Source organism: Artemia sp. Qi Xiang Cuo, chromosome 19 (assembly GCF_049724085.1).
Source record: "Artemia sp. Qi Xiang Cuo chromosome 19, ASM4972408v1, whole genome shotgun sequence".
Lineage (NCBI taxonomy): Eukaryota > Metazoa > Arthropoda > Branchiopoda > Anostraca > Artemiidae > Artemia > Artemia sp. Qi Xiang Cuo.
In genome coordinates, this window is record NC_142812.1 from 31574635 (window position 1) to 31599398 (window position 24764).

Consider the following 24764-nt stretch of genomic DNA (forward strand, 5'->3'; position numbering starts at 1 on the left):
ATGGATATCTCAAAATTTTGATTGGATGTGTTTGAGGAAAGGGTGGGCGTTAGCTGCCCTTCAATCCCTTTCCACTATTAAAAGGGCACTAGCCCTTTCAATTTTCAACTGAATGAGCCCTTTTTGATGTTTTTTATAACATCGCTTTCTATAAAAACCTTACATGCTCCCAAGGCATAACTTACAACCCATGCCCTTAAGGATGTGGGGGGAATGGGTTGTCATCCATAAATAACTTATTTTAAACACTGGATATTACGTTGGACAACACGGCGGTTCAAAATTTGGAATTGGAGGTGCTAGGGGAAAAGTTGGTTGTGAAAGGCGCAATGATTACCCATCACTCGCTTTCAACTATTTAAAAGGGCACTAGACCTTTGCGTATTGGATCGAATAACCCCCTTTTGCAGTTTTTACGACAAAGATCTCAGTAAAAGCATTTTATACTCCCAGTTAATAACTTACAACCCTTGCCCTGAGGCCTGTGGGGCAGTGTTCTGCTCAAAGGTATAATTTCCTGAACTTTAAACTGCGTGGAACAGAATGGCTATCTCAAAATTTTAATTGGATGTGTTTGGGGAAATGCTGGGCGTGAAAGGGGTGTTAGTTGCCTTCCAATCACTTTCGACTATTAAAAAGGGCACTAGCCATTTCAATTTCTAATCGAATGAGCCCTTTTTGAAGTTTCTAGGACAATGCGTTCTAAAAAACCTTGTAAGCCCCCAGGGCATAACTTACAACCCTTGCCCTGAGGGCTGTTAGGGGGTTGTCATCCTCAAACAACTAATTTACAGACCTTAAAACTACGTTGGATAAAATGGCTATCTCAAAATTTTGATTGGATGTGTTTGGAGAAAAGGTGGGCGTGAGAGGGGGGTTAGTTGCCCTCCAATCACTTCCGAATATTAAAAACGACACTAGCCCTTTGAATTTCGAATCGAATGAGCTTTTTTTGAAGTTTCTACGACAACGCCTTCTATAAAAACCTTATATACCCTCAGGGCATAACTTAAAACCTTGGCCTGAAGGCTGTGAGGGAGTGTCCTCCTGAAAAACATAATTTCTATTTGGAAATCAACAACGCTGAACAAAATGGCTATCACAAAATTTTGATTGGATGTCTTTCGAGAAATGGTGGGCGTGGAAGGGGTGTTAGTCGCCTTCCAATCACTTTCGACTATGAAAAAGGGCACAAGCCACTCCAATTTCCAATTGAATGAGCCCTTTTCAAACTTTCAACGACAACTTCTTCGATACGAAGTGCCCTGCTCGAAAGAAAAAATAATAAATAATACATTGTGCCAACATCGTTCTTATGTGCCCTCAGGATATAACTTAAGACCCTTGCCCTGAGGGTTGTGGGGGAGTGTCCTCCTAAAAAACGTGTATTCTATATAGAAATCAACTACGCTGAACAAAATGACGATATCAAATTTTGATTGGATGTGTTTGGGGGAATGATGGGCGTGGGGGGGGGCTAATTGCCCTACAATCACTTTCGACTGTTAAAAAGGGCACTAGCCACTCAAATTTCCCATCGAATGAGCCCTTTTCAAAGTTTCTACGACAACTCCTTCGATACGTCCATAAGTGCCCGGGTATGGAAAAAAAAATAGTAATAAATAAATAATACATTGTGCCAACATCGTTCTTTACTTAGGCAGCGCTGTTGCGCTGCCTATGATACAAGCCTGTAGGTCAAACATTTCTGACTCTCTCGATAGGAATTACAATATGTAACCATGGGGCGAATTGCATAACTTACAGCCCTTACCTAGAGCTGACGGCGGGGGGGGGGGGTGGATATCCCAAATAACATAGTTAATGGACTTTACAACTATTAAGAACAAAATTATATATCAAAATTTTGATTGGATGTGTTTGGGGAATTGATTGGCGTGGGGGGGGTCCCCCCCAATCACTTTTGGCTCTTAAAATGAGCACTTCAAAAAGGAACTAGCTTTCAATTTGCAATCGGATGAGCCTCCTCCAAAGTTTATACGACTACCCCCTACACAGAAACCCTCCAATATGTTAACAGTGGGTAACTTGCATGAGTTACGACCCTTGCCCCAGGGGCTGGGGGATTTGTCAATCCCTGAGTTATAATTATTTGACTTTCGGACTATTTTGGAAAAAATGGTTATCTCAAAGTTTCTATTGGATACATTTGGGGGGAAAGGCGTGAGGGGAGGGGGGTACCCTCCGATCACTTTTAACTGTTAAAAAGAGCATTAAAACATACGACTTCCAGTCGAATGAACCTTCTCCGAGGTTTATACGACCACCCTTTCCAAAAAAACCTTATATGTCAACAATGGGCAACTAACATAACTTATAGGACTTGCCCCGAGAGCTGGGGGGATTACAAAACCCAGAACCATGGTTATTTGACCTTCGGACTATTTCGAACAGAAAGGACTATCTCAAAAATTGATTGAAAGCATTTGGAGGGAAAGAGCGTGGGGGCTGGCTACCCTCTGATCACTTTTGACTCTTAAAAAGGGCACTAGAACTTCCGATTTCCAATCGAACGAGCCCCCTCCGAACTTTTATACGACCACCCCTTCCATAAAAACATTTTTCAATAATTGACAACTAGAATAACTTATAGCCCCTGCCCTGAACGATGTGGGGCATTGACATCCCCAAAGACATAATTACTGGCCTTTCAACTATGCTGAACAAAATAGCTATCTCAAAATATTGATTGGATGCGTTTAGGGAAATGAAGGGCGTTGGGAGGGCTGGTTGCCCTCCAATTACTATTGATTCTTGAAAAGGTCCCTAGAACTATCAATTTCCAATCGAATGAGCTCCTTCCGAAGTTTATATGGCAACTCCTTCTATTACCAACTTCCTCGATCAGAAAAACAAAATTAATACATTGTGCCCACTTCGCTCTTTACTTAACAGCGCTGCTTGTGATATGTATTATACGTGTAAAAGCACGATATATCAATTTTGATATATCGATATCGAACTAAAACAATATTAATATCCAATAAAATCACATATGCTTTTTTACAGTTGATTTACGTGGCTTAAGAGCAAACTTGAGCAATCGTTTCTTTGGTGAAGAGAAAAAATTATATTCTGTTAACGTTTCTAACCCAGAGACAATAAAGAGAGAAATTTGTTACCTCAAGTTAGTTAAAATTACTAATACTTTTCTTATTTTTACAAAAAGGTTGGTTACCTGTTGTATTTCCACTTGACTTAGTTGCATTGATAGCTAAATGACAAAAACTCTTATAACAGTTTCATTGGGAATATTTAAAGTTGAATTAAAGGCTTAACTAAAGGAAACTTTGCCAATTTAATTTTAAACAAACACCTTCAGCATAATGACCGATTGTACCGAGATAGGCAAATAAAAGACTGGTTTAACAGGAAAGTGTAAGTTAAGGAGATAGAAATAAAAGTTTTTCTTTTTTTAATCAGATACTTAGCCAGTTTTGTGTCTTCTACCCACACTTGGTAGTCTACGTGATGTAATTAAAACTTTAAAGATCACTTCCATCCCTAAGTTTAGGTGCGCCTTAAAGCTACTAACTCAAGCACAGTTTTCAGGAACCAGGTCCAAGTGCTTTGAAATAAACTGACTATTGTCCATGTGAAATAAAAGCCATTGCATAGATAAACGCAGTTGAAACCGTAGTTTACGTACGTTTCATTATTTCATATTTGGAAAAATTAGGAGAGGTCGATGTTGGAAAAAAGAAGTCTTACGTAGTGGTTAGTGGGTCTCTGTATAACCCCCCAAAGCGAAAAAAATGTTATGTGTTGCACTGCCAGAATTCAAAATAAAACAAACAAACAAAAACACGTCAAGACCAAGAATCTAGGTATAATTTAGTCTTTTGTGGACAAAAGACTTGTCCACAAGTCTTGAAGAAAACTTATTTTCTTCTTTATTCTTACTGAAAATTTTTGAAAATAAGACTAAGAAAATTTTTGAAAATAAAATTTGAAACTCATAACTTAACAAAAGCCAAAAAAGCAGGTGAATCGAATAGTAATTGTAATAATTGTGAAGGAAACGTATCTCAAATTTCAGGGGGTCCCCCCCTCATATTGCTTTTACCTTCAATATCCGTGTAAAAAAAAAAAAAAAATCACAGTTATTATCTGAATTGCGCGGCTTCATTTTGGTATAATATCTTAGGTAACCTTTCCGCTAGAGGTAATGACATAGTCGCCTCCCAATCGCGGCTGGTCTCCCTACCTCCTAGTAAGTAAATATACCTCTGTCAATCGGACCAGAAGCTAAACCATCACTGGAGATTTAGCAATCAATTTTAGCGAAGGTGAAGCATAATTTTCACATAAATTCAACAATTAATCACGCTAATTTCCCAGGGAAAACGTCCCTGTCTATAGAACCGTTCCCTAGAAAACCCCTTATCTCTCCCTTCGATCTTGTAATTATTTTGGGCACTTATTTAGCTAAAACACACAGGACTTGCCTGATAAAGTTGTCCAAACACATCTAGCAGATGCTGACTGTGGTCTTTCCATCGCAGGCAGAAGGCATCAGAGCCAGCTGAAAGAGGAGGCTCTGCTGGACCGGGCTCTGCCACATCATTGGGGCTGCCCATGCTGTTGAAGCCCCTTCAAAGGCCTAGAATAAAACAACAAGATTAAAAAAAATCACATATACCGAAAAATAACATCAATTCTTCCCTTCGAGGGTGTTTTTTTTTTTTTACATAGAGATTATACTATTTCTAAATTACAATTATCGAAGATACAGCTTATTTAGGATAAATGGAGTGAAGTGCAGGTAGTAGCTCACTTCACAAAAAAAAATGCAGCAATGCTATAGTCATAAACTTTCTACTACACGTTTTCTGAAGCATTTACTATATAATGTGAAAGAACATATCCAGGATTTCTTCGGGGGGGGGGGGGTACAAAAAACTTCAAAGACGCATAAAAAATTTATTTATATTCCTTTTTATTACGTTTGTATCAGTCGGTCGAACATTTCGGGGGGGGGGTCCAAACACCTTAACCCCCCCCCCTGGATGCGGCCTTGATAATATGTACATAAAACCTAGACGAACTGACGCTCTTATGCACAGAATAACTTCTAGATCCCCCAGCCCCCCTCCTCCTAAAATTCCTTTTTAACCCTAGGGTTTTGTTTTTCTCCTGAAACTGTTATTGCATGATTCATACATACATATAATATAAACCAAGCTTCCTGAAAACCAGATTCTTTGTAAAGGGTGTTTTGGATATTATTTGTTAAGAAACATTTTAGAGAACTTCAATAAAAACTCAAAAGTTTCAAAATTAAATTAGAAATTAAAACAGGCTTAGAAATAAGAGGCCAAACGTCGGCTGTCAGTATGATTTCCAGGAGACCTTCAAAAAGTCTCGGGACCATATAAATAGCTTAGTATTAACGATTTCCCAGGTGACCAACAGGATATCAATGTACATCAAATTGCCTTTCCAATACAGTGTATTTCTACTTTTTTTTCTCTCCCTCTCTTTTAGAGCGAAAGCGAGAGGAAGAATAGAAAGGTTGGTTAAAAACATGCCATCATTACCTCAAAGTGACTATGTAGTAATCTAAAAAATCACTAAATAAATAGCATACAATTATATGAGATGCTTATAGGATAGGATCCAGGATAAAGTGTAGCTTTGCTATATTAGCATTTAATAGTTTTCAAAAACTATATTTGATTTGTGTTGGTTATGAGAACAGCCTTGGGATACAGATAAAGGCGAGGTCAAAGGGTTTTTTCCTTACACGATTCGTTGGACCATTTTTTTTTTTTTTTTTTTTTTTACATAATTTAGTGAAATTCAAAGAGACTTGCCTTGTTCATATAGAATGGCTAATAATAGAGCATGTGTTTTTTTTTTTTACTGTCACTCTTGACTAAGTTTGGCTAAGATCTATCAATCCCCTTCTGGTAGAAACCCTGACGACTATAATTAGTTATCCCACATCAAAGAGGTCAGATATATCTTGAACACCGAAAAAATAACTGCCACATAAGCTATTTGGTCTCATCAAGTTTGCTTGAGATTGAAAAATATCCTCTCGACAGACGTCCTGATATAAAACATTCACTAGTCTCTTCCCCCTTGCATAGGCCCGATCGCATTAGGACTCCAAAGGCACAATGTGGAGATCCGCTCTCAAATTCTACCACATTTGTTCATGAAAACCCGGTATGCTATATGCCCCGATTACAATAATTTGCCCCATTTAGAGAAATAGACTGCCCAGAGAGAGGATCAAATCTAGCCAACATAAAATTAGGAGTGGGACATTACCACCCCTCCCCCCCCCCACACCATCAAGTTAATCTATGTCTGGCAACCATTCTACGGATGCTAGCATGACAAAAATCGATGGACCCCTCCCCCACAACCTGAAAAGGTCAAGAGCTTCAGGGAGGCAATACTTGGACAGTTAGTCTGTTCTTATTCTCCAACATGCTTGGATAAGATCTGACGACCTAATCTTGTAGATGTCCTGACGACAACAGTTTAGATACCTTCTCCCCTCTGCATAGGTCAGATTCCGTCAGAACACCAAAAATACATCAAAGACAGATTTTTTTTTTTTTTTTTACTACCCGTCGCGTTTGGTTGGGACACGGCGTTCGTTTCTAGCAGGCATGCTTTGGTTGAGGTTTTACGACCTACTCCGGCTGATTCTGATTAGGATTGCCCTTCATCCCCCCTCCCAGAGTGGTCGAATGGCTTCCTGACTTCAAAAAGGCAGATAGCGTATCGAATTTTGCCTCTGACTATGTATGGTGAAGATTATTTGCAAATTAAAAAAAAAAGAAAAACAAAAGAGCCAGGATGCCTATTCTTGCTTGGCACTAAGTTTTATTGGAAAATCCGTTCTGGTGCATGCTGTAATGACAAGAATTTATGGACCCTCTCCACCTACTGAGGCAAAATTAAGATGCTTAATCTCTCTTCCGAGCAACTTTGGATGAGATCCTTAAACCTCTTCTCCTAGATTTCTCAATGACGAAGATTTTGGGGCTGCTATTATGTTCTAACACCCCAAAACGCATAAGTTGTTTTAGCTATTTTACGCAACACGTTACACAATAATTTCTGAAAAAAGACACTTAGGCCCTACTCTTGCTTCCGACCGAGACCGGTTGAGACCCAACAACCCCCCGTTCTGGCAGACATCGTGACGGCAAGAATTCAGGGAGCCCCTCTACCCACAGAGGTAAGATGGGTAAGGACCTCAATATCCCAAACTAAGACATTTTATCTTACTTCCATCCAAATTTGGTCTCTTGATCCGCCTGCCCATTTGCTATTTTTTCTAACGATAAATATTTATGGGTGTATCGCCTTTCCCTCCCCTACTTTTAACACCTTAAATTAGGTATCCTTGTCTCAGACTACACTGCCGTTCTATGACGAACAAATAAACGTTCAAATGGGGATAAATCTATTTTCTACTGATGTATTTCTACTGATGACGGTCGCTGTATATGTGATGGAAATATCTAATCTTTTGTACCTGTTTTCACTGTCTAAATAAATGGAGCTACCGGATACCCATTTGAACGAATATTTGTTCCCTCCCCTACAAAGCCGAGATGAGAACCTGATCCCCAAATAAGAACAATTAGTGCATTAACTCTTACTTTCCGATCCGTTTTGTATAAAATTCAATATCCCCATGTGGTAAATCGTCTTGATCACAAGAATTTATGAATCCCTCCCGTTAAAGATCGCTTCGATTTGGATCCCCAAAATGCACAAATAGGACACTAGCTCTTACTTCCCATCAAGTCTGATGGAGATCCGACCATTATTTATTTTATTTGCTGTTCGTTTTGGGTTTCGTTTACTCTTTGATAGCAATTTTTGGTGTTTTAAGTTTGAATTCTTATAGGACTTTGGTTCTGCTCGTCTTAAGTTTAACATGACTCTTAACATTTCTTTGAGAAACTTCTTTTTGGGAAAGTGTTTTTTTTTTTTTTTTTTTTTTTTTTTTTTTTTTTTTTTAATAACACATCTAAATAGACCAAGTTAAGTTGAATCGTTAATTAAAGACAAAACAGCCTAGAGGAAAACGAATTGTATCCAATGCCTGAATTGTATTCCTGCGATATTGATTTTGCACTATCTCTGGGAAAATAAAGAATTTAAACAAATACATTATTGTAATAACTGTCATGATTTTTAAGTTTAGTTCGTTTTCGTTTGAGCCAATAGACACGAACATCAATAAAAAGAAAAATATTTCTAGCGTTGAAAAAACAAATCCGTGTGTTGGTAATTCTACCATCATTATTAAAAATGGTTTTTGTACTTTTATCCATTCTAGATACCAGTATCCAGGGCGATATTTTGAAACTTTAATAACTTAGGAAAACTTGCTTCATTTTCTTGGATGATAAGAAGAAATCCTGCTTTGTATGAATAGTCCTATAATCGACTTGAGAAAATTCAAGGAAATATGAGTAAAAGGGTACAAGGATCCGGATCTTGAACATATTGAGTGTCCTTTTTGAACAAGCCTATCTAATCGAAAATTCGGTCTAACTTAAAAAGTTAAGAAAGAGATGTTAGCTACACATAAGAGGCGAAGGGGAATTCTTCTCAGAACAAATAATGGGTCGATCATCCCCTCCCGTATCCCGTAAATTATAAAACCTAACAAAACATGGAAAATATGCAAAAACCAGATATTTATGCCAAAAGAGCCTTTCCTAAGGCGAATGCTAATATCTCCTATACGAAAAAGTAAACAATTTCTGCGAGGAGGAACAAGGGCTGGAATACAATTACGCGTTTTGGAAATTATTTTCTTATAATTCTGGGAGCGGGAATTCTTCAAAATAATTTTAGAATTTAAATAACCACCTCTGTTTCCACCTGATCCCAGGCAGTTCCAGCTATGTGCTCCAAGATTTAATTACACATTTCCAAAAAAGATAGTTGATCATCCTAAATAACAAAACCTCAATAATTTGGTTTCCTTATAAGTGTATGACATAGTTTCTGGAACTTTTCTGCATTTTTCTTTCATTAGGCCTACCTAATCATAATTTTCTACATTCTACTTCTTAAAGGCACTCTCTAAGTTCAAAAGTAGAGACAATACTATATGAAAATCTTTCCAAAAAGGAGGAGATCCAATTTCAGTTAGATATTTTGAGAAGCCAAATAAATTGAGCTAGAAGTATTTGATGAATCTTTTTCTTAAAATTAGTGATTTTTCTAGATAATGTCGATGCGTTAAAATATGCAAATTATAAATGTGTCTGTGCAAAAATTACTTTCTCCTTGAAAAATACTGACTCTTCTTTTAAAGTGTTGGCTGCGTTTATATGGCTAGTTTAAAAAAACCATCACCCTCCTTTAAAATAAATAATGTAACGAAAAGGTTAGAATTTCATGAACGAAGCCAACTAAAATAGTTTAAGCTCAGTTTGACACTTATGATGCCGTTTAACGCTCTTTTAAATACTGGTTTAAGCTTTCAAAGTTCAGTGTGTGCATTCCTTAAAGAATATTATAACCGAGAAGGGTCGAAGCCAAAAGGACAGAAGAATCACGTCTGCTGGAATTTAAATCCAGGGGAAGGGGAAACATTCGCGAAATAAGCGAATTAAATCAGAATTCTAAAAACATAAGCAAAATAACAACAATAAAATCATTATGTGTCGGGAAAGGGAGGCGGGCGTAGGACGTCCTCTGTACGTGCCTAGCTTAGAGTCAAAGGCTTAAGGGAGGAGACAGCGTGATTTCTCGAGAAAGGGGTCCGAAACGCAAAAAAACAACAATTTTTAGGCACAAATATTAAGTATTTTGTTCTTTAGTAGGATTTGTTTTCCAAATAGTTTTCGATTTGCCCTTTGGGGATCCTCCTTATCACTACGAAAATAATGTGGAAGATGAACAACCTGCTCTTGTAAACTCAACGATCCTTGTCAAACAGTTCGTGGTAACGAACTGTAAGTAAGGAGCGACCCGGCACAATGGTAACCGAAACTCTAAAAAAGGAATTTTGATACCAATAGATACATAAAAAGAATCAGCTTCTAGTTCTGATTTCAAATATATAAGTTTCATCAAGTTTAATCCTGCCCATCAAAAGTTAAGCGCCTGGGAAAATGTGTCTTATTTTCGAAAAAATGGTAAAAGACCCCCTAAAAGTTATAGAACCTTAATGAAAATTACACCATCATATTCAGCGTATTAGAGAACCCTACTGTAGAGGTTTCAAGCTCCTATCTACAAAAATGTGGAATTTTGCATTTTTTGCCAGAAAGGGTAATTGTATTGACCCAGTGGTCCTAGAATATCGTAGGAGGGCTCATTGGAACGGAAATTAAAAGTTTAGTGCCCTTTTTAAGTGACCAAAAAAAATGGAGGGCAACTAGGCCCCCTCCCACGCTAATTTTTTTCTCCAATTCACCCAATTAAAATTTTGAGATAGCCATTTTGTTCAGCATAGTCGAAAATCTAATAAATATGTCTTTTACGATGACTTAATCCCCCACAGTTCCCAGGGGATGGGCTGCAAGTTATGAACTTTGCCCATTTCTTACATTTTGTTTTGGTTATTGGGAAGTATACAGAAATTTTCAGTAAGAATTTTTTCTGGGGGGGGGGGGTGGCGGCTCGGGCGAGTCAGGAGAATATGTTCCTGGAGGATGTTTTCTTGGGGTAAGGGACATTTCTATGAAGGGGCGCCGTATTTCCAAGCATTATTTAAAAAATGATAAGAAATTAAATTAAAAAAACAAGTTTCTTCAACTGGAATTAAGAATCAGCATTAGAACTTAAAATGAACAGAAATTATTACGTATATGAGGGGGTTCTCTCCCAAGTCAATACCTCACTCTTTACGCTACAGTTTTTTTTTTGTGCTTTCAAAAGAGCTATCTATTCTAATAAAACGGCCTTTGTGATTCAGGGGTTTGTGAATTAATTTTTTTTTTAACTTTTAACGTAAAGAGCGTGGTATTGACAAAGGGGAGAACCCCATCATATACGTAATAACATATACGTAATTAAAAAAAAGAAAAAAAACAATCGATACGGCTCAATAGTAATCGAAACTTTTAAAAACGGAACTTTGATGTCAATAAATGTATTAAAAGAATGGGCTTATAATGCTGATTCTAAATATATGAATTTTATTAAGTTTAGTATTACTCATCAAAGGCTACGAGCCTGAGAAAATTTACCTGATTTTTTAAAGAGGGGGGGGAACATCCCCTAAAATTGAAAGAATTTTAATGAAAATCACACCGTCAGATTCAGCGTATCAGAAAACCCTATAACATGGGTTTCAAGCTCATATCTGCAAAAATCTGCAACTTTGTATTTTTTGCCAGAAGAAAAATATACGAATATAGAAGTTCGTTACGTAAGTTAATTTGTAAATTACGTCAGAACCAAATTTAGAGACAGCCATTTAGCAAAAGAAAAGAAAAAATTTTATGCAAATTTTGTTTGCTTATTCAATGACGGCGAGCCAAAATAAAAGCTGCATTAACTAAAAAACGATCCGAAATTAAATAAAAAAAAAAACAAATGAATATGGATTGGCTGTTTAATATACATATTCTGATATTTATTCCTTAAAGTCCAAATAACTTGGATTTATTAAGGCTGCAAAAGTGAAAACATTTAATGTAATTTTGTTTTCAGTAAAGTGCAAAAAGTTCTGATCTTCAGACGCTTTACGACATCTTAATTTCTGCTCGCTTAGAGTTTGACTCACTTAACTATTGTAGTTTCTATTCGTTTTGGGTTTCATTTGTTTATTGATCTTTTTTTTTTTGTAGCTTTACGCTTAAAAAATTATTTTCTTTATTTCTACTCATTTTTGGTTTAGATTAGCTCATTACTTTTCTTTGAAAAACTTATTTCGTGGAAAAAGTCTTAAAATTAATTTATGTTCGTTTTTTCTTGACAAAGTCTTTTTCGTTGGAAAAGAAAAGAATATTCTAAATCTTTTCGGTTTTTTCTGTAAGAATCTATAGTTTGGCTTTACAATTTATACATTGAACAAGATTTTTCAACAATTTTTTATAGCATACATCCTTTTTAAAATCTGGACAAACCTTGTTAACACCTTGTCAGGTGTTAATTTAGTTTTACAGATCCTCTAGTTTTCCTCAAAAATTTACACTATGTATTTATTGAGCCCAACATCCCCATCAACAGCCCCTGAATGTTCCGCATTAATATCATAAGCCTTAGTAATATTAGTACTAACAGCAGTAGCAATACCCTTAGCCTTAATAGCAGTATCAGTAGCAGTAGTATTAGGGGCAGTATATATATAATACCTTTTGGTTGGTTCAACATCCCCCTTAACACGCACTGAATATGTCAACTTAATGTTCTAATCGGTTTCTGAGATATAGCTGTTACAGCCTTTTAGTAACTTACATCCACATAGTGTGTCTCAATTTAGTTCACTCTCCTCTTCAACGTTCCCTATAAGTTTCACTGAAATATCCTTAGCTTAAGCAGTACTAGTAGTAGTAGTTGTAGCAGTAGTATTAGTAGTTGTAATAGCAGCCTATGCAAATTAGAATTTTACCTAGTTCAACATCCCCCTTAACATGTCCTGAAAGTTTCAACTTAATACCCTAGGTCATTCCTAGGATACTGCTGATACACTCTTTTGATAACCTGCATGCACAGAGTCTGTTTTTATTTAGTTTAACATTCCCTGGAAAATTCAACTTCCCACTCTTGGCCTCAGTAGTAATAGTCGTAGTAATAATAGTAATGGTAGCAGAAACAGTAGCGGTAGTAGTAGTAACAGTAGGTACAGTTCTCCCTGGAATTTCTCCTTAATATCCTTAACCTCAGTAGAAATAGTAGTCGTGTCAAACGTCAGAGTAGTGACAGTGGCAACATGCACATAGTACCTTGTGGTTAGTTAAACATCCCCCTCAACGTGGCTTTTGATAGTTAACATTAAACTTAATGAATTTTATAATTTGGAATAAGCGTAAACATTCAATTCTTTCGATGCATCTGTTGTTATCAAAGTTCCGTTATGGAAAACTTCAATTACTATTGGGTCAAGTCACTCCTTACTTACAGTTAGTTACTACGAATTGTATTATATATACGATAAGCTATTCAATCGTGGAGGTTATGAGAAGGAGGGGGTGTTGTGATGTCTTGAAAAGAATGTCGGATATATATCTATTTTATCATGTTTTCACGAATATGTTTCTGTTATTCCTTGAAAGATACTTGGGAATTGTTCCACCTATCTTCCTTCCTATGCACAGCCATATACGAGCATATCATCGTTGCTACGCCTCAAGGTTGGATCTGGCATTTTCACACTTCTAGGGTAATTGCCAAAATCTGACCATAAGTGCGATTGCATATACATCACCCTGCTGATCCTCCCTTTAAGAGCAGCCAGCAAAGAGTTTTGGCAATTATTTCAGAAGTTTGAAAATGTCGGATACGACATTTAGGCAAATCAGCGACGATACATATAATGTATATTTCGTATTAGTGATTCTTTTTATACAATTTAAAGATCCCTTTTTTCAAAACGACTAGACGCATTCTAATTCAGATCTTAAAATGAAAGAACTGAAAGAGTATTATGCACTACCAGCAACACAGCCCCAAGGTGTTGTCAAATCTTTTCCTGTGATTACTACTGAAATGAAAATAGAAAAAACGACAAGGGTTGCAAGGTTCTTGCAATGCTGCAATATATTTATTAAAGCTGCTCTTAGGTGTAAATCTTACAATTTACAACGGCTTACATGTTCTTGCAAAAGGGAAATTAAAAGCTAAGACGAGAGATTTGTTTTTCTGCTCATTAAATTTCCCTTAGAAAAACTTTCGATCTTCCTGGATTTCTCGATATATGCACCAACAAGATACATTAACCTAATCATTAAATTTCGTCTAATTTGCATTGATAATTACTGAATATTTTCACTGACTTAAAAGCTAGATTTATATTTTTTATAAAATATAAAGTGTGCTTCTTACTCTAGGCTCAGACAGACTAATTTTCCACGAAAGGCTATATTCGTGAATTGCATCCGTGAGCAATTACAAATGACGTTATTTTCACGTGTGATTATCCCTACTGTTGTTGTTGTTAATAGGACATTTAGAAACTGATTTACATGGTTGTTGCTGTTACGTAAAATAAGTTATCTAGTTGTTTGATAAAAATTGAATTCTTTCTGTTTGATAAAAGTTGAATTTTTTTTTTACTAAAAGTTGAATTTGAGCTCTTCAAATTTTCGATTTAGACAACAAACTTTGTATTATGAATGGGTGAGCAGCAAAGGTAGCCAGTTAAGGGTTTAGAGACATCAGCCCCTCCCCCCCAAAATGAGGAATTGTATCAACATTTGTTGGACTTATAATGGCACCAAATAAAACTATTTAGTAGTTTGACTGTTCCGGAACTGGGATCTGGCCATAACTCTGAAGATTGTTTTTTGATATTTCCAATGTGAATACAAAAAAAGGTATTTTCAATGAAAATAACCTAAAAATGTATTTTCAAAATCTAGTGAGTGTGGGGGGGATGCCCGCCTGAACGCCCCCTTCCCCATTGACTCCTCTGTTTTGTGACTATACCCAGGATTTTCTTAACGTATTATTAACGTCAATTGTTGTGTTATCTTTTACAAATTTCGTTATTAAGTATTTAAGAGCTTAGTTTCATAAGTGAACTTTTTCTGTAAGAACAAATCCTTTAGAGCATCTAAGATACGACATAAAAGGATCACAAATTTGTAAAAATACAGCCTTAAAAACATCGTGTACGCATATCTGGATGATGCAATTTGTATTAATAGTAATAGCTCTTATACTATTTTTAACTTTCCTGGAGACGCCTTACTGTCTACGGCTTTTTTGCATATTTTAACAAAATTATCCCATGAAGAATGTATTCACAACTACAATATGCCAATGTCTTGTGTAGAAAATTGTAAATTAGGCATAGCAAATTCAAGACCGCCCACTTTTTTTCGGGGGGGGGGGGGTGTTCCCCTCCTCTTTCAAAAATTATACAAATTTTCTCATGCTAATAGCTTTTGATGGGCAACTTTAAGTTATGAGTTTTTGTATAGTTTCAATCAGCATAAACTTCAGTACCTTGTTTTAAACTGTATAGTATTGTGTGTTACATATTTTATATATATATATATATATATATATATATATATATATATATATATATATATATATATATATATATATATATATATATATATATATATATATATATATATATATATATATATATATATATATATATATATATATATATATATATATATATATATATATATATATATATATATATATATATATATATATATATATATATATATATATATATATATATATATATATATATATATATATATAAATAGATAGAGTATTCTAGATTTTCTTTTTTTCTGTTGACAGGGTCTGCTCTTTATTTGCCGTCCATTACCATGAACAGTTTGAAAGTGTTTATCTTGGGAAAAAAAAAATGATAGGAACATAGTCCGTTTGCCTACCTTCATAGACAGGATGGACAAGACTGATAAGATAATTTCGTCATTTAGGCCAGAATAAACAAATCACGCAAAATTGACCATGCCAAAAATTTAAACCGCGGAACAGGAAAAAAGCAAGAAAAAAAGGTGTACGATGCCAAGATTAAAGCAATGAATTCCAAGAGCATTACGGAAATGTGTAATTGTATTCCATAAAGTCAGTGGATTCTAACAAAAAATGTAATTTTATGTTCTTCTTCGTCTCTATTTCTTCTTTTACTTGTCTTTTATCAAGTCAGAAACTAATTTAATTTTTAACTCTTGCTGTTTTTAAGAGTCTTGACATCAAGAAATACTGAATCACCCGCTTCTTTACTCTACTTTAGTCATATAAACAGTATATACATCATTTTCACTGATAAAATACTTAAAAGTCAAGTATTTTTTAATTAGTTTTTATTAAATTAACCAAAATATTTGTTTATAAAAAATATTTTGGTTATTGAATGTCTATCCTGTTAAGAACTAAATCTTTGCCAAGAAAAAGCATGTTTTTGTGATTGATTAAAAAAAAATTTCCCATATTTTTTTTCAAAGAAAAGTAAAGAGCGGGGTACCATAACCGAAATGGAGCAAAAATTTCTGCTCGTTTTAAATTATAGTATTTTTTTCATAAAGTTTTGATAAAATTACTATGAATGAATAAAAGGAATCCAGAAAGAAATAAAGTGAAATAAAGTTGTCAAAACTAACTTAAAATGAACAGAAATTAAACTGAATTAAAGCAGACTAAAACGAATACAAAATACGACAATTATGAGTAGTGTTCCTGACTCCTCAAAACCAATTAAGGATAGAACGCCATTTACATCTTATTGAAAATGATAGAGGCACGTCTCTCTTTATTAAGTCGACGGTAGTGCCTTGACTCCGATTAAATTAAAAATGGAAAGAAATTAACATAAAAAAAAAACAATTGTCTGTCACATGACCATGAAGAGTGACGTTAAAACTGCCTCGGTCTTGTGTAGAAAATTGTAAATTAGGCGTAGCAAATTCAAGACCGCCCCCCTTTTTTTGGGGGGGGAGGGTGTTCCTCTCCTCTTTCAAAAATTATATACAATAATAAGGATTTACACTAAAGAAATACGACGGGGCTTCCGTCCCTCTCTCAGCACCCTATTCTTCCCGCTAAAGATTTACTTACATTTTACTGAAAGCCAGCTAGAATGAAACAAACGTCTGTACGTAATTTCTAGTGTTTTATCTGCCTATTATTTTTCAGAATATTTGAAATTGAACCAATGATACTGAAAACCCAATACTTTAGAGCAAATACAATAAATTAGCAGCCTTCATTCATTCACAGAGTATTGTGATAAAGATGCACGTTTGAAAATGTACTATATATTGATTTAATTAAAACACGGGTCAAACTTTAGCGTAAAGAGCTAAGGGTTGAAGAGCAGACTCCTTGTATTTAAGGTTTTTCAGTTAGACTCAGGTTTCAATTTCATTCTATCCTTTCAGGTCAAAAACTTTCTTTTTTAGATACACAGTCTGCTAAAGGGGATGGCCTCCTATTTAAAGCTCTTAAAATTAACCCTATGTAGTCTTGAGATCTATTTCGCACACAGATTTACAAATATTTCTCAATTCATTTTGCAAATATTTTTATATTTCATTTATCCTCTTTTTTATTTGCGCACATTCAAAGCCATGATTTTGGTTTAAATTCATTGAGACAGAAAAAAACTGTTACCATGACATTCTTGGTAGGTTCACCAAATGCTCCCCGGGACTATTCTACTACAAAATGGATAAAGATAACCGCATCAACACAGGTAACGGCCTAGGGGGGGGGGGGGGTTTCATATAAACTGTAAAAGGCCAAGTTCCAATTACTATCAAAGTAAATTTTTTGATCAGATACTCAATAGTTATGCATACTTCAACATTTTTACAAAAAGACCATGAAAGTGGGGTCGCCAGACACGTCTTTAAAACCCCACCCCTTGTTTACTAATGTATTTTAAGATAAGAAGCATTGCCACTAACAAAAGGCGACTGGATCCATGCAGTTCAGGGCCTTAGGGGAACATAATGGAAATTTTACAGCGGGGGAGGGGTGATGCCTAAAAAATACCAGACACTCATATTTATGCATATTCGACGTTCTTCATAAAACAGTTGTGGAAGAGGGCTCACTGGACACATCTTAGGGTCCTCCTCAACCTACTTGTGGGCCGATATTTTCCAAGATGAAAAGCATTGCAAATTACACAATTGCGCAATACCTAAAATCTTCCCCAACTAAAATCAAGAATGGACAAATCCTTCCGGATGTAGAACAGATGGAACATGAAAGAAGAAAATAGGGGGTTGTAATTCGGGCAAGAAAATTTTACTTTGCAAGAAAGAAATTTACAAAACAGGTGCAGGCAATCATAATATCCGTATTAGCTCGTACGGAGACTGTTATTAGTTTATCAGATAAATGCAGACGCAGTGAAGAAAGGAAGACCTATAGTTAAGTTTCAGAGATCATTGTTACATTACATAAATTGTACAGAGGAACAGAAAAATTGAAAATATGTTTCGAATTTTTTGGTTGTTTTTTTTTATGACCATTTTTTTATATTAACTTTTAGGACATCCAACTTGACACTACAATTCCTTATTTCCGACTATTTATGCAAGTCAGAAAAAGATATGTCATGCACTTTGATTGAACATATGTGACGGGTGATTGGACGAGTAGACAAAGCATGCATCTAAACAGGCGGTAGCATTTAGGATTTCGATTAGACATTCTTCTCTTTGGAAAAAAAAGAGTACGAGATATCGGTCCCCGCAGCATTCGCAAATTAATCAGACGACGTGTCATCGGAGCTAAAATATAACCCTCGGTCAATAAGCAATCGATTGCAATTGATTTTCGTCACTAACAGCCAACGAAAACCATCTTCTTTCTAACACAATGCTTTTCATTGGTTTCAGCGGTGAAAATCAATTGCAATCGTTTGCAATAAGCTTATATTGAATGTGTCGATGATTTCTCACACATTCAATATAAGCTTACATCTTATAATACACATCTTGTGTCGATGACATCTTATAGTAATAAGATTAATAAGGTATCAAGCAGTTCGTGGTAACGAACTGCAAGTAAGGAGCGACGCGGCTCAATAGAAAACGAAACTCTAACAAACAGACTTTTGATAACAATAGATACATCAAAAGAATCTAATTTTTAGACTGAACTAAATTAGAATACTGATTGAAAATCCTTGCATGGTTCCGATTCAAACACGGTACAACGTGATTGTACTCTTTACCAAGCAAGTCGACAAAGGGATTGAAAGGGACGGGGGCTTAAAGAGGTCACAAGTCCATTTTGGTCGTCTAATATTACAGGTCAAAGATCTGTGCATGATTCTGGTTCAAATAAAGTGCAACATACTTACCTTTCTGCCGATGACTTGGCGGAGAGAGCATGTTAGAAGGGCCGCACGCTCACATTTGGAAAAACTAACGTGATATACCAACCTTTTTGCTAAAAGTGGACGAGGAGGGGAGGGGTGACAAAGGGATCACTAGCCCACTTTTGCCTCCTGCTTTTTTTTCTGCAGAGGATTTATTTTATTTTTTTCGGAGCTAATTAACTAAAACTAGGACCTAAAACTACACAGAACTTTCCAAAATGCTACGTCGTATTTGCCAATCCAGCCATAGTTCCAGACTTTCCGGAAACACTGCGAAGATTAGGCCCTTACAAATTTCTCGTAATAAACTTAAATCGGCAGAATAGGAAACAAACACAAAAGAATCAAAGCGTTGTTCCCGCAATGCCGAAAAAAAATATCCTACTTGAAAAGGCAATTCAGGTAACTAGAGATATGAAATTTTTGCAAATTCAGGTTATTAAAATACGTGATTATAGTGAGCAATAAATGCACTTCAACTAAATATGCAGAAAAGGACTTGTACACTGATAGACAAAAAACAGGAAATTATTTTAGATAATTAGAAAATGAACTAGCGCAACAAACTCAACCAAGGCATCAAATAATGACTAGGCAAGGGCGGATCCAGGATTTTTTTCAGGAGGGGGGGGTTACTAATTTTTGACTAATTTTACTGATTTTTACCTAGGTTTTACTAATTTTCGACTCGGTCAAAAATTTCGAGGGGGGGGGGGGTTCAAACCGGGTAACCCCCCCCCCCTGGATACGGCCTTGTGACTAGGTTTCTGTAAAGGAAGGGTAAAACAAAAACTATATCCATGAGGATAGGGATGATTGCATTTCGTTTAAAATAGTCAGAAGGTTCAATAAATAGGCCTTCAGGAATGATACAACCTCCACAGTCCCTGGAGCAAAGGTCGTAAATTATTCAAGTTGCCAATTCTTTACAGGTTCTGGTCTTCAGAAGAAGTAGGGGACATTATCCCTACTCCGGTTTTTGGTAATTTCTGTTTGTTTTAAGTTTGATTTGATTATTTATTGAAATTTCGCTTCCTTGGGGTTTTATTTATTTAATGGTAACGATATTTGCTTTTTTACACTTGAATTGTTATTTGACTTTATTTCTTCCCGGCTTTGGTTTACTGTAGTTCTTTACTTTTCTTTGGAAAACTTCTTTTCTGAAAGTTTTTTAAATTAATTTCTACTTATTTTTGATACACAGGGTTTCTTTTATTGGTTAATAGAAGGAAACTTTGTAGAGCTTTTTTTGATTTCTTCTCCTCAAAAATCAATATTTTGGCTTGCCATTAATATTTTGGACAAATGTAAAAAAATTTCGATAATAGTTGTAGGCTACTACAGCACTTTGGATGGATGGATACGGCGGATATTATTCAGATAAATGGATTTTAAATCTGTACAGTTTTTGGGCTTCTATCGGGCTGATGCCATTCTAGCCCCCATCAAATACTAATCGATACTTTTATTATGAGAATCTTCTTCTGTTTTAACTAATCTTATGTATACATAAATGCATTTTGAGCTCATTTATTAAAAAAAATTTCTTATTTCTTGTAAAAAAAAAAAAAAAAAAAAAAAAACGTCAAGAATCAATGCAACCATATTTGTTTCGGCGTTTTCAAGGCCGGAAACTATTTTATTTATATATTTATTTAATACCGATTATTAACAAAAAACTTAACATAAACACATCCCCTCCAAATGCCACAGCATTATATGAAGGAGGGATAATCAAAATAAACCCAAAAATAAAAAATAATAATGATTAACATTTAACCTCAGAAACAAAACATAACTACGAAATCATTTAACCTTCTACTACTAACTTAACACTCAGCACAACTCCTGCCTTAGCACACATCAATCAAAATTAAAATACTAATTTACCCAGACTAACATAAAACGGAACATTTCACACTACAAACCAAATAACAAAATTTTTATCCAAAAATTTTTATCCTCGATAAGCTACCCTTGGTCTACCCAAGTCAAAATATAAAATCTACTTTATCTGCCCGTCCAATATTCCTTCACAGTCTCAGCAGGTTCCCTTGAGCTTAAGCCTTCAATTTATACCCTTAGCCGTACCTGAGATATTTCAGATACGCCTTTTGACTACATGAATACACACAGTACCTTTTGATTTAGCTTAAGAATCCCTGAAAGGTTCAACTTGAAATGTTCGATACTCTAAGCCGTTCATGATATATTTCAGATTCGTCCTTTTGACTTATTGGATCCATATAGGTCTAGCGTCTTTAGATTTAGTTCAACATCCCCCAGCATTCCATTAAAGTTTCAACTTAATACCCAATAGGTCAAATAGCTCAAATACCCAAAGGTAATGTAGATACTCCTGTTAGTCAACCTGGATGCACATAGCGTATTTTGATTTATTTCAACATTTCCCGGATGACTAACTGAGAGTTTCAAATAGATACCCTTATCCGTTTTATAGATATTGCAGATATACCCTTTTGACAACCAGGATGCACACAGTGTCTTTTGACGCAGTTCAACATTCTCCCTAAACATTTCTTGGAAGCTCCAAATTAATAACTCAGCAGTTCCTGAAATGTTGCAGATACGTCTTTCCGACCACCTGGATGGTGGTCACACGCGCCTCAAACATGCCCTGAACGGTCCTGACAACCATGAATGTACATAGTTCAAACGTAATATCCTTAGCTGCTCATGGGGTATTGCACAGACGCCCTTATAAAAATCGTAGTTGCACATAGTTGGACGTTACCCTCAACTTTCCTTGAAAGTTTCAACTTAATATCCTATTCTGTTCCTGGGATATTCCTATGCCATTTTGACAACTTGATGCACTTAGAGCTCTTTTGATTTAGTTTGAAATATCGGAAGGGTAACTACCTCCCGGGAAGTTATGATGTTGGTAGACTCCAGGATGAGAATTTCAGAGAACATTTCCAGGAACAGTTGAATACTAAACTTCAGAGTTTAAAATCTTTCAATGTCGAAAATTGTTTGAATAATTTTAGAAAAATATCTTGTGAAGTTGCTGATGGTGTCATAGGGAAAAAAGGTAGGCTTCCAGCTAAGGTTATCGGTAAAAAAGCGTTATATTTAGTAGAAAAAAGAAAGGACTTGTACAGGTATTTTTTTAACGACATATGATATGACAATAACAGGAATTTAAAGAAGGTGAGGAAAGCATTAAAATATGAACTATAAACGTGATAAGTTAAGATCAAGGATAAAGTTGCCGAGGCTGTGAAAGATGGAGCTGAATAGCATAATACTAAAATCCTGTATAGATAAGTCAATCAATTGAGATGGAGGTGTCGATGTAGACTTGGCACAGCTAAAGATAGAAACGAGTCCACAACTACCGGCAATGCAAAATCTAAAGAGAAATGGGCCAAACATTTTGAGAATTTGCTTAACAGAGATAGAGTTGCAGGAAAAGATATAGAGGAAAGTGAAAAAGTTTGTGATACCTTGAATGTGAAGGAATATTTGTTTTGTGAGGAGGAATTAACAACAGTACTAAAAGGATTAAAAAATAATAAGGCTCCAGGTGCTAATAATGTGGTATGTTAGTTTCTTAAATACGGTGGCTTTGAGTCTAGAAACAAATCACTGAACATTATGAATACGATCTTTGCAAAAGGCGAAGTACCTAACGATTTTAGAATAACCTTAATTAAACCACTTCATAAGAAAGGTGATAAAAGTGAGGGTCGTACTTATCGAGGCATTAGTCTGGTCTCTGTAGGTAGTAAATTACTTTTTAGACAGAGAGATGCCGTAGACAAAGTTTTAAGAGAAGAACAGTGCGGTTTTAGAAAAGGTAGAGGATGCGTCGATCAAATTTTCACTCTTAGGCTAATAATTGAGAAGTGCCTGAGTTTTCCAACTCCTTTGGTCCTCAGTTTTATAGATTATAAGAAAGCGTTTGATTCTGTTGATATAAGAGCTTTAGTAAAGGTTTTATCCTTGTATGGTATACCAGACAAATACATTAAAGTGATTAGTGCTACGAGAATAACACGGCTGCGGTTGAGGTAGGAAATGAGGTTAGCAGCTGATTTTGTATTAAATCAGAAGTTAGGCAGGGTTGTATTCTATCCCCCTTTATATGGATTATTTTGATGGACTTTGTTTTAAGGAGCACAGGAAAGGCACTGGGAGACCACGGAATCAAATGGGGAGGAAAAAGTCTCTGGACTTAGATTATGCTGATAATTTAAGCATCCTAGATGAAAGTGTGAGCAAAATGAATGAAGTTTTAGAGGTTTTGCAAGTTCAGGGTGCTAAAATAGGTTTGAAAATTAATGTTAAGAAGACTAAGTCACTAAGGCTAGGAATAAGTGAAGATGAAAAGGTGACGTTGGGTAATGAAAAGATTGATCAGGTGGGCAGCTTCACTTACCTTGGTAGTATTATTAATAAAAATGGTGGGAGCAGTGAGGATGTTAAAAGTAGAATAGCCAAGGCTCAGGGTGTTTTTTCACAGTTAGAAAAGTTTGGAAGAATAGGAAGACAAGTCTGAAAACCAAGATTAGAATATTAGAAGCTACAGTGATGACAGTGGTCAAATATGGCTCTGAAGCATGGACGCTCCGAAAAGCGGATGAAGATTTGCTCGATGTTTTCCAGAGAAATTGCTTGGGGATTGTTCTGGGTACCCGGCTGACTGACCGTATTTCAAACAATAGGCTATACGAAAAATGTGGTTAAATACCGCTCTCTAGGGCTAAAATGAAAGAAAGGTTGAGGTGGCTAGGGTACGTTGTGCGGATGATAGATTGTCGAAGATTGTTCTTTTCGGCCAACCGTCTAGGGCTAAACGGAAAGCAGGTCGTCCTCGTCTGGGGTGAGAGGACGTCATAAAGAAGGATTTAAAGGAAATGGGAAATTCGTGGGCGGGGGTAAAAAAGGAGACTTTGAGTAGATTGGGATGGAGGAGGAGCGTGCGTAGCTGTGTTGGCCTCAGGCAGCTTGGTGCTGCAGTGCGTTGTTAGTAGTAGTAGTAGTAGTAATAGTACCATCCACATGTAGTTTTTTCGTTACTTCAGCATCCCCTGAAAATTTCAGCTAAATACCCTCAGCCACTCCTGCGATATTGCTGATACGCCCTTTTAACAATCTGCACGAATATGCTACTTTTTTAATTTGATGAGCAACCCCCTCAACATTCCCTGAAAGTTGCAACATAACATCCTTAGTCTTTTTGGAGATCCATGATTGAACTTCATTCAATTTTTGCTGTGGTCAACGCTACCGCTCTGCCACATATATTATGTGTGATCCCTTTCTGGAAATTATTGGCAAACCGTGAAGTCTAAAACCCGTTCTTTGTTTTTCCGTTTTGCCAATTACCTACTAAAATTCCCACCATGGACAAAAAATAGTTTTCTGATTCGGCGCTACAACCTAGATGACCCACATCTAGCTGTTGAGATACTTATTAGCCGGCAAAAAATAAAACCAGCAATTTTAAAGAACGAGTGGGCAAGTTTGCTGGTTTAATTTTCCCTCTTGTTTCCTTTTTCTTTTTTTTTTCTCCTTTCAGAAGTTGTTGTCCTTGCTGCTATCTTCGAAGAAGTTTTTGTTTCTGTTGTCATTTTTGAGTATGTTATCTTTTTGTTTCCTCTTTTCGAACTATATTGTATATTATTTAAGAAGTTATTGCTTTTGTTGTTATTTTTTAGTATGTTTCCTTTTTTGTTTCCTCTTTTCGCACTATTTTGTATACTCTGTCATTGTATATTTACTGTAT

The 24764-nt window shown here is 35.8% G+C and overlaps 1 protein-coding gene across 2 annotated transcripts in view; it reads right to left on the reverse strand.

Annotated features, from left to right (window-relative positions):
• The window catches only part of LOC148940730 (uncharacterized), a 121107-nt gene that overhangs the window by 90584 nt on the left and 5759 nt on the right, over nucleotides 1-24764 (reverse strand). For both annotated transcript variants that reach the window (XM_089105381.1, XM_089105380.1), the window contains exon 2: nucleotides 4470-4624. In XM_089105381.1, coding sequence (XP_088961507.1) covers nucleotides 4470-4601 — 132 coding nt within the window. In that variant the 5' untranslated portion in view covers nucleotides 4602-4624. The remainder of the gene's footprint in view (nucleotides 1-4469; nucleotides 4625-24764) is intronic.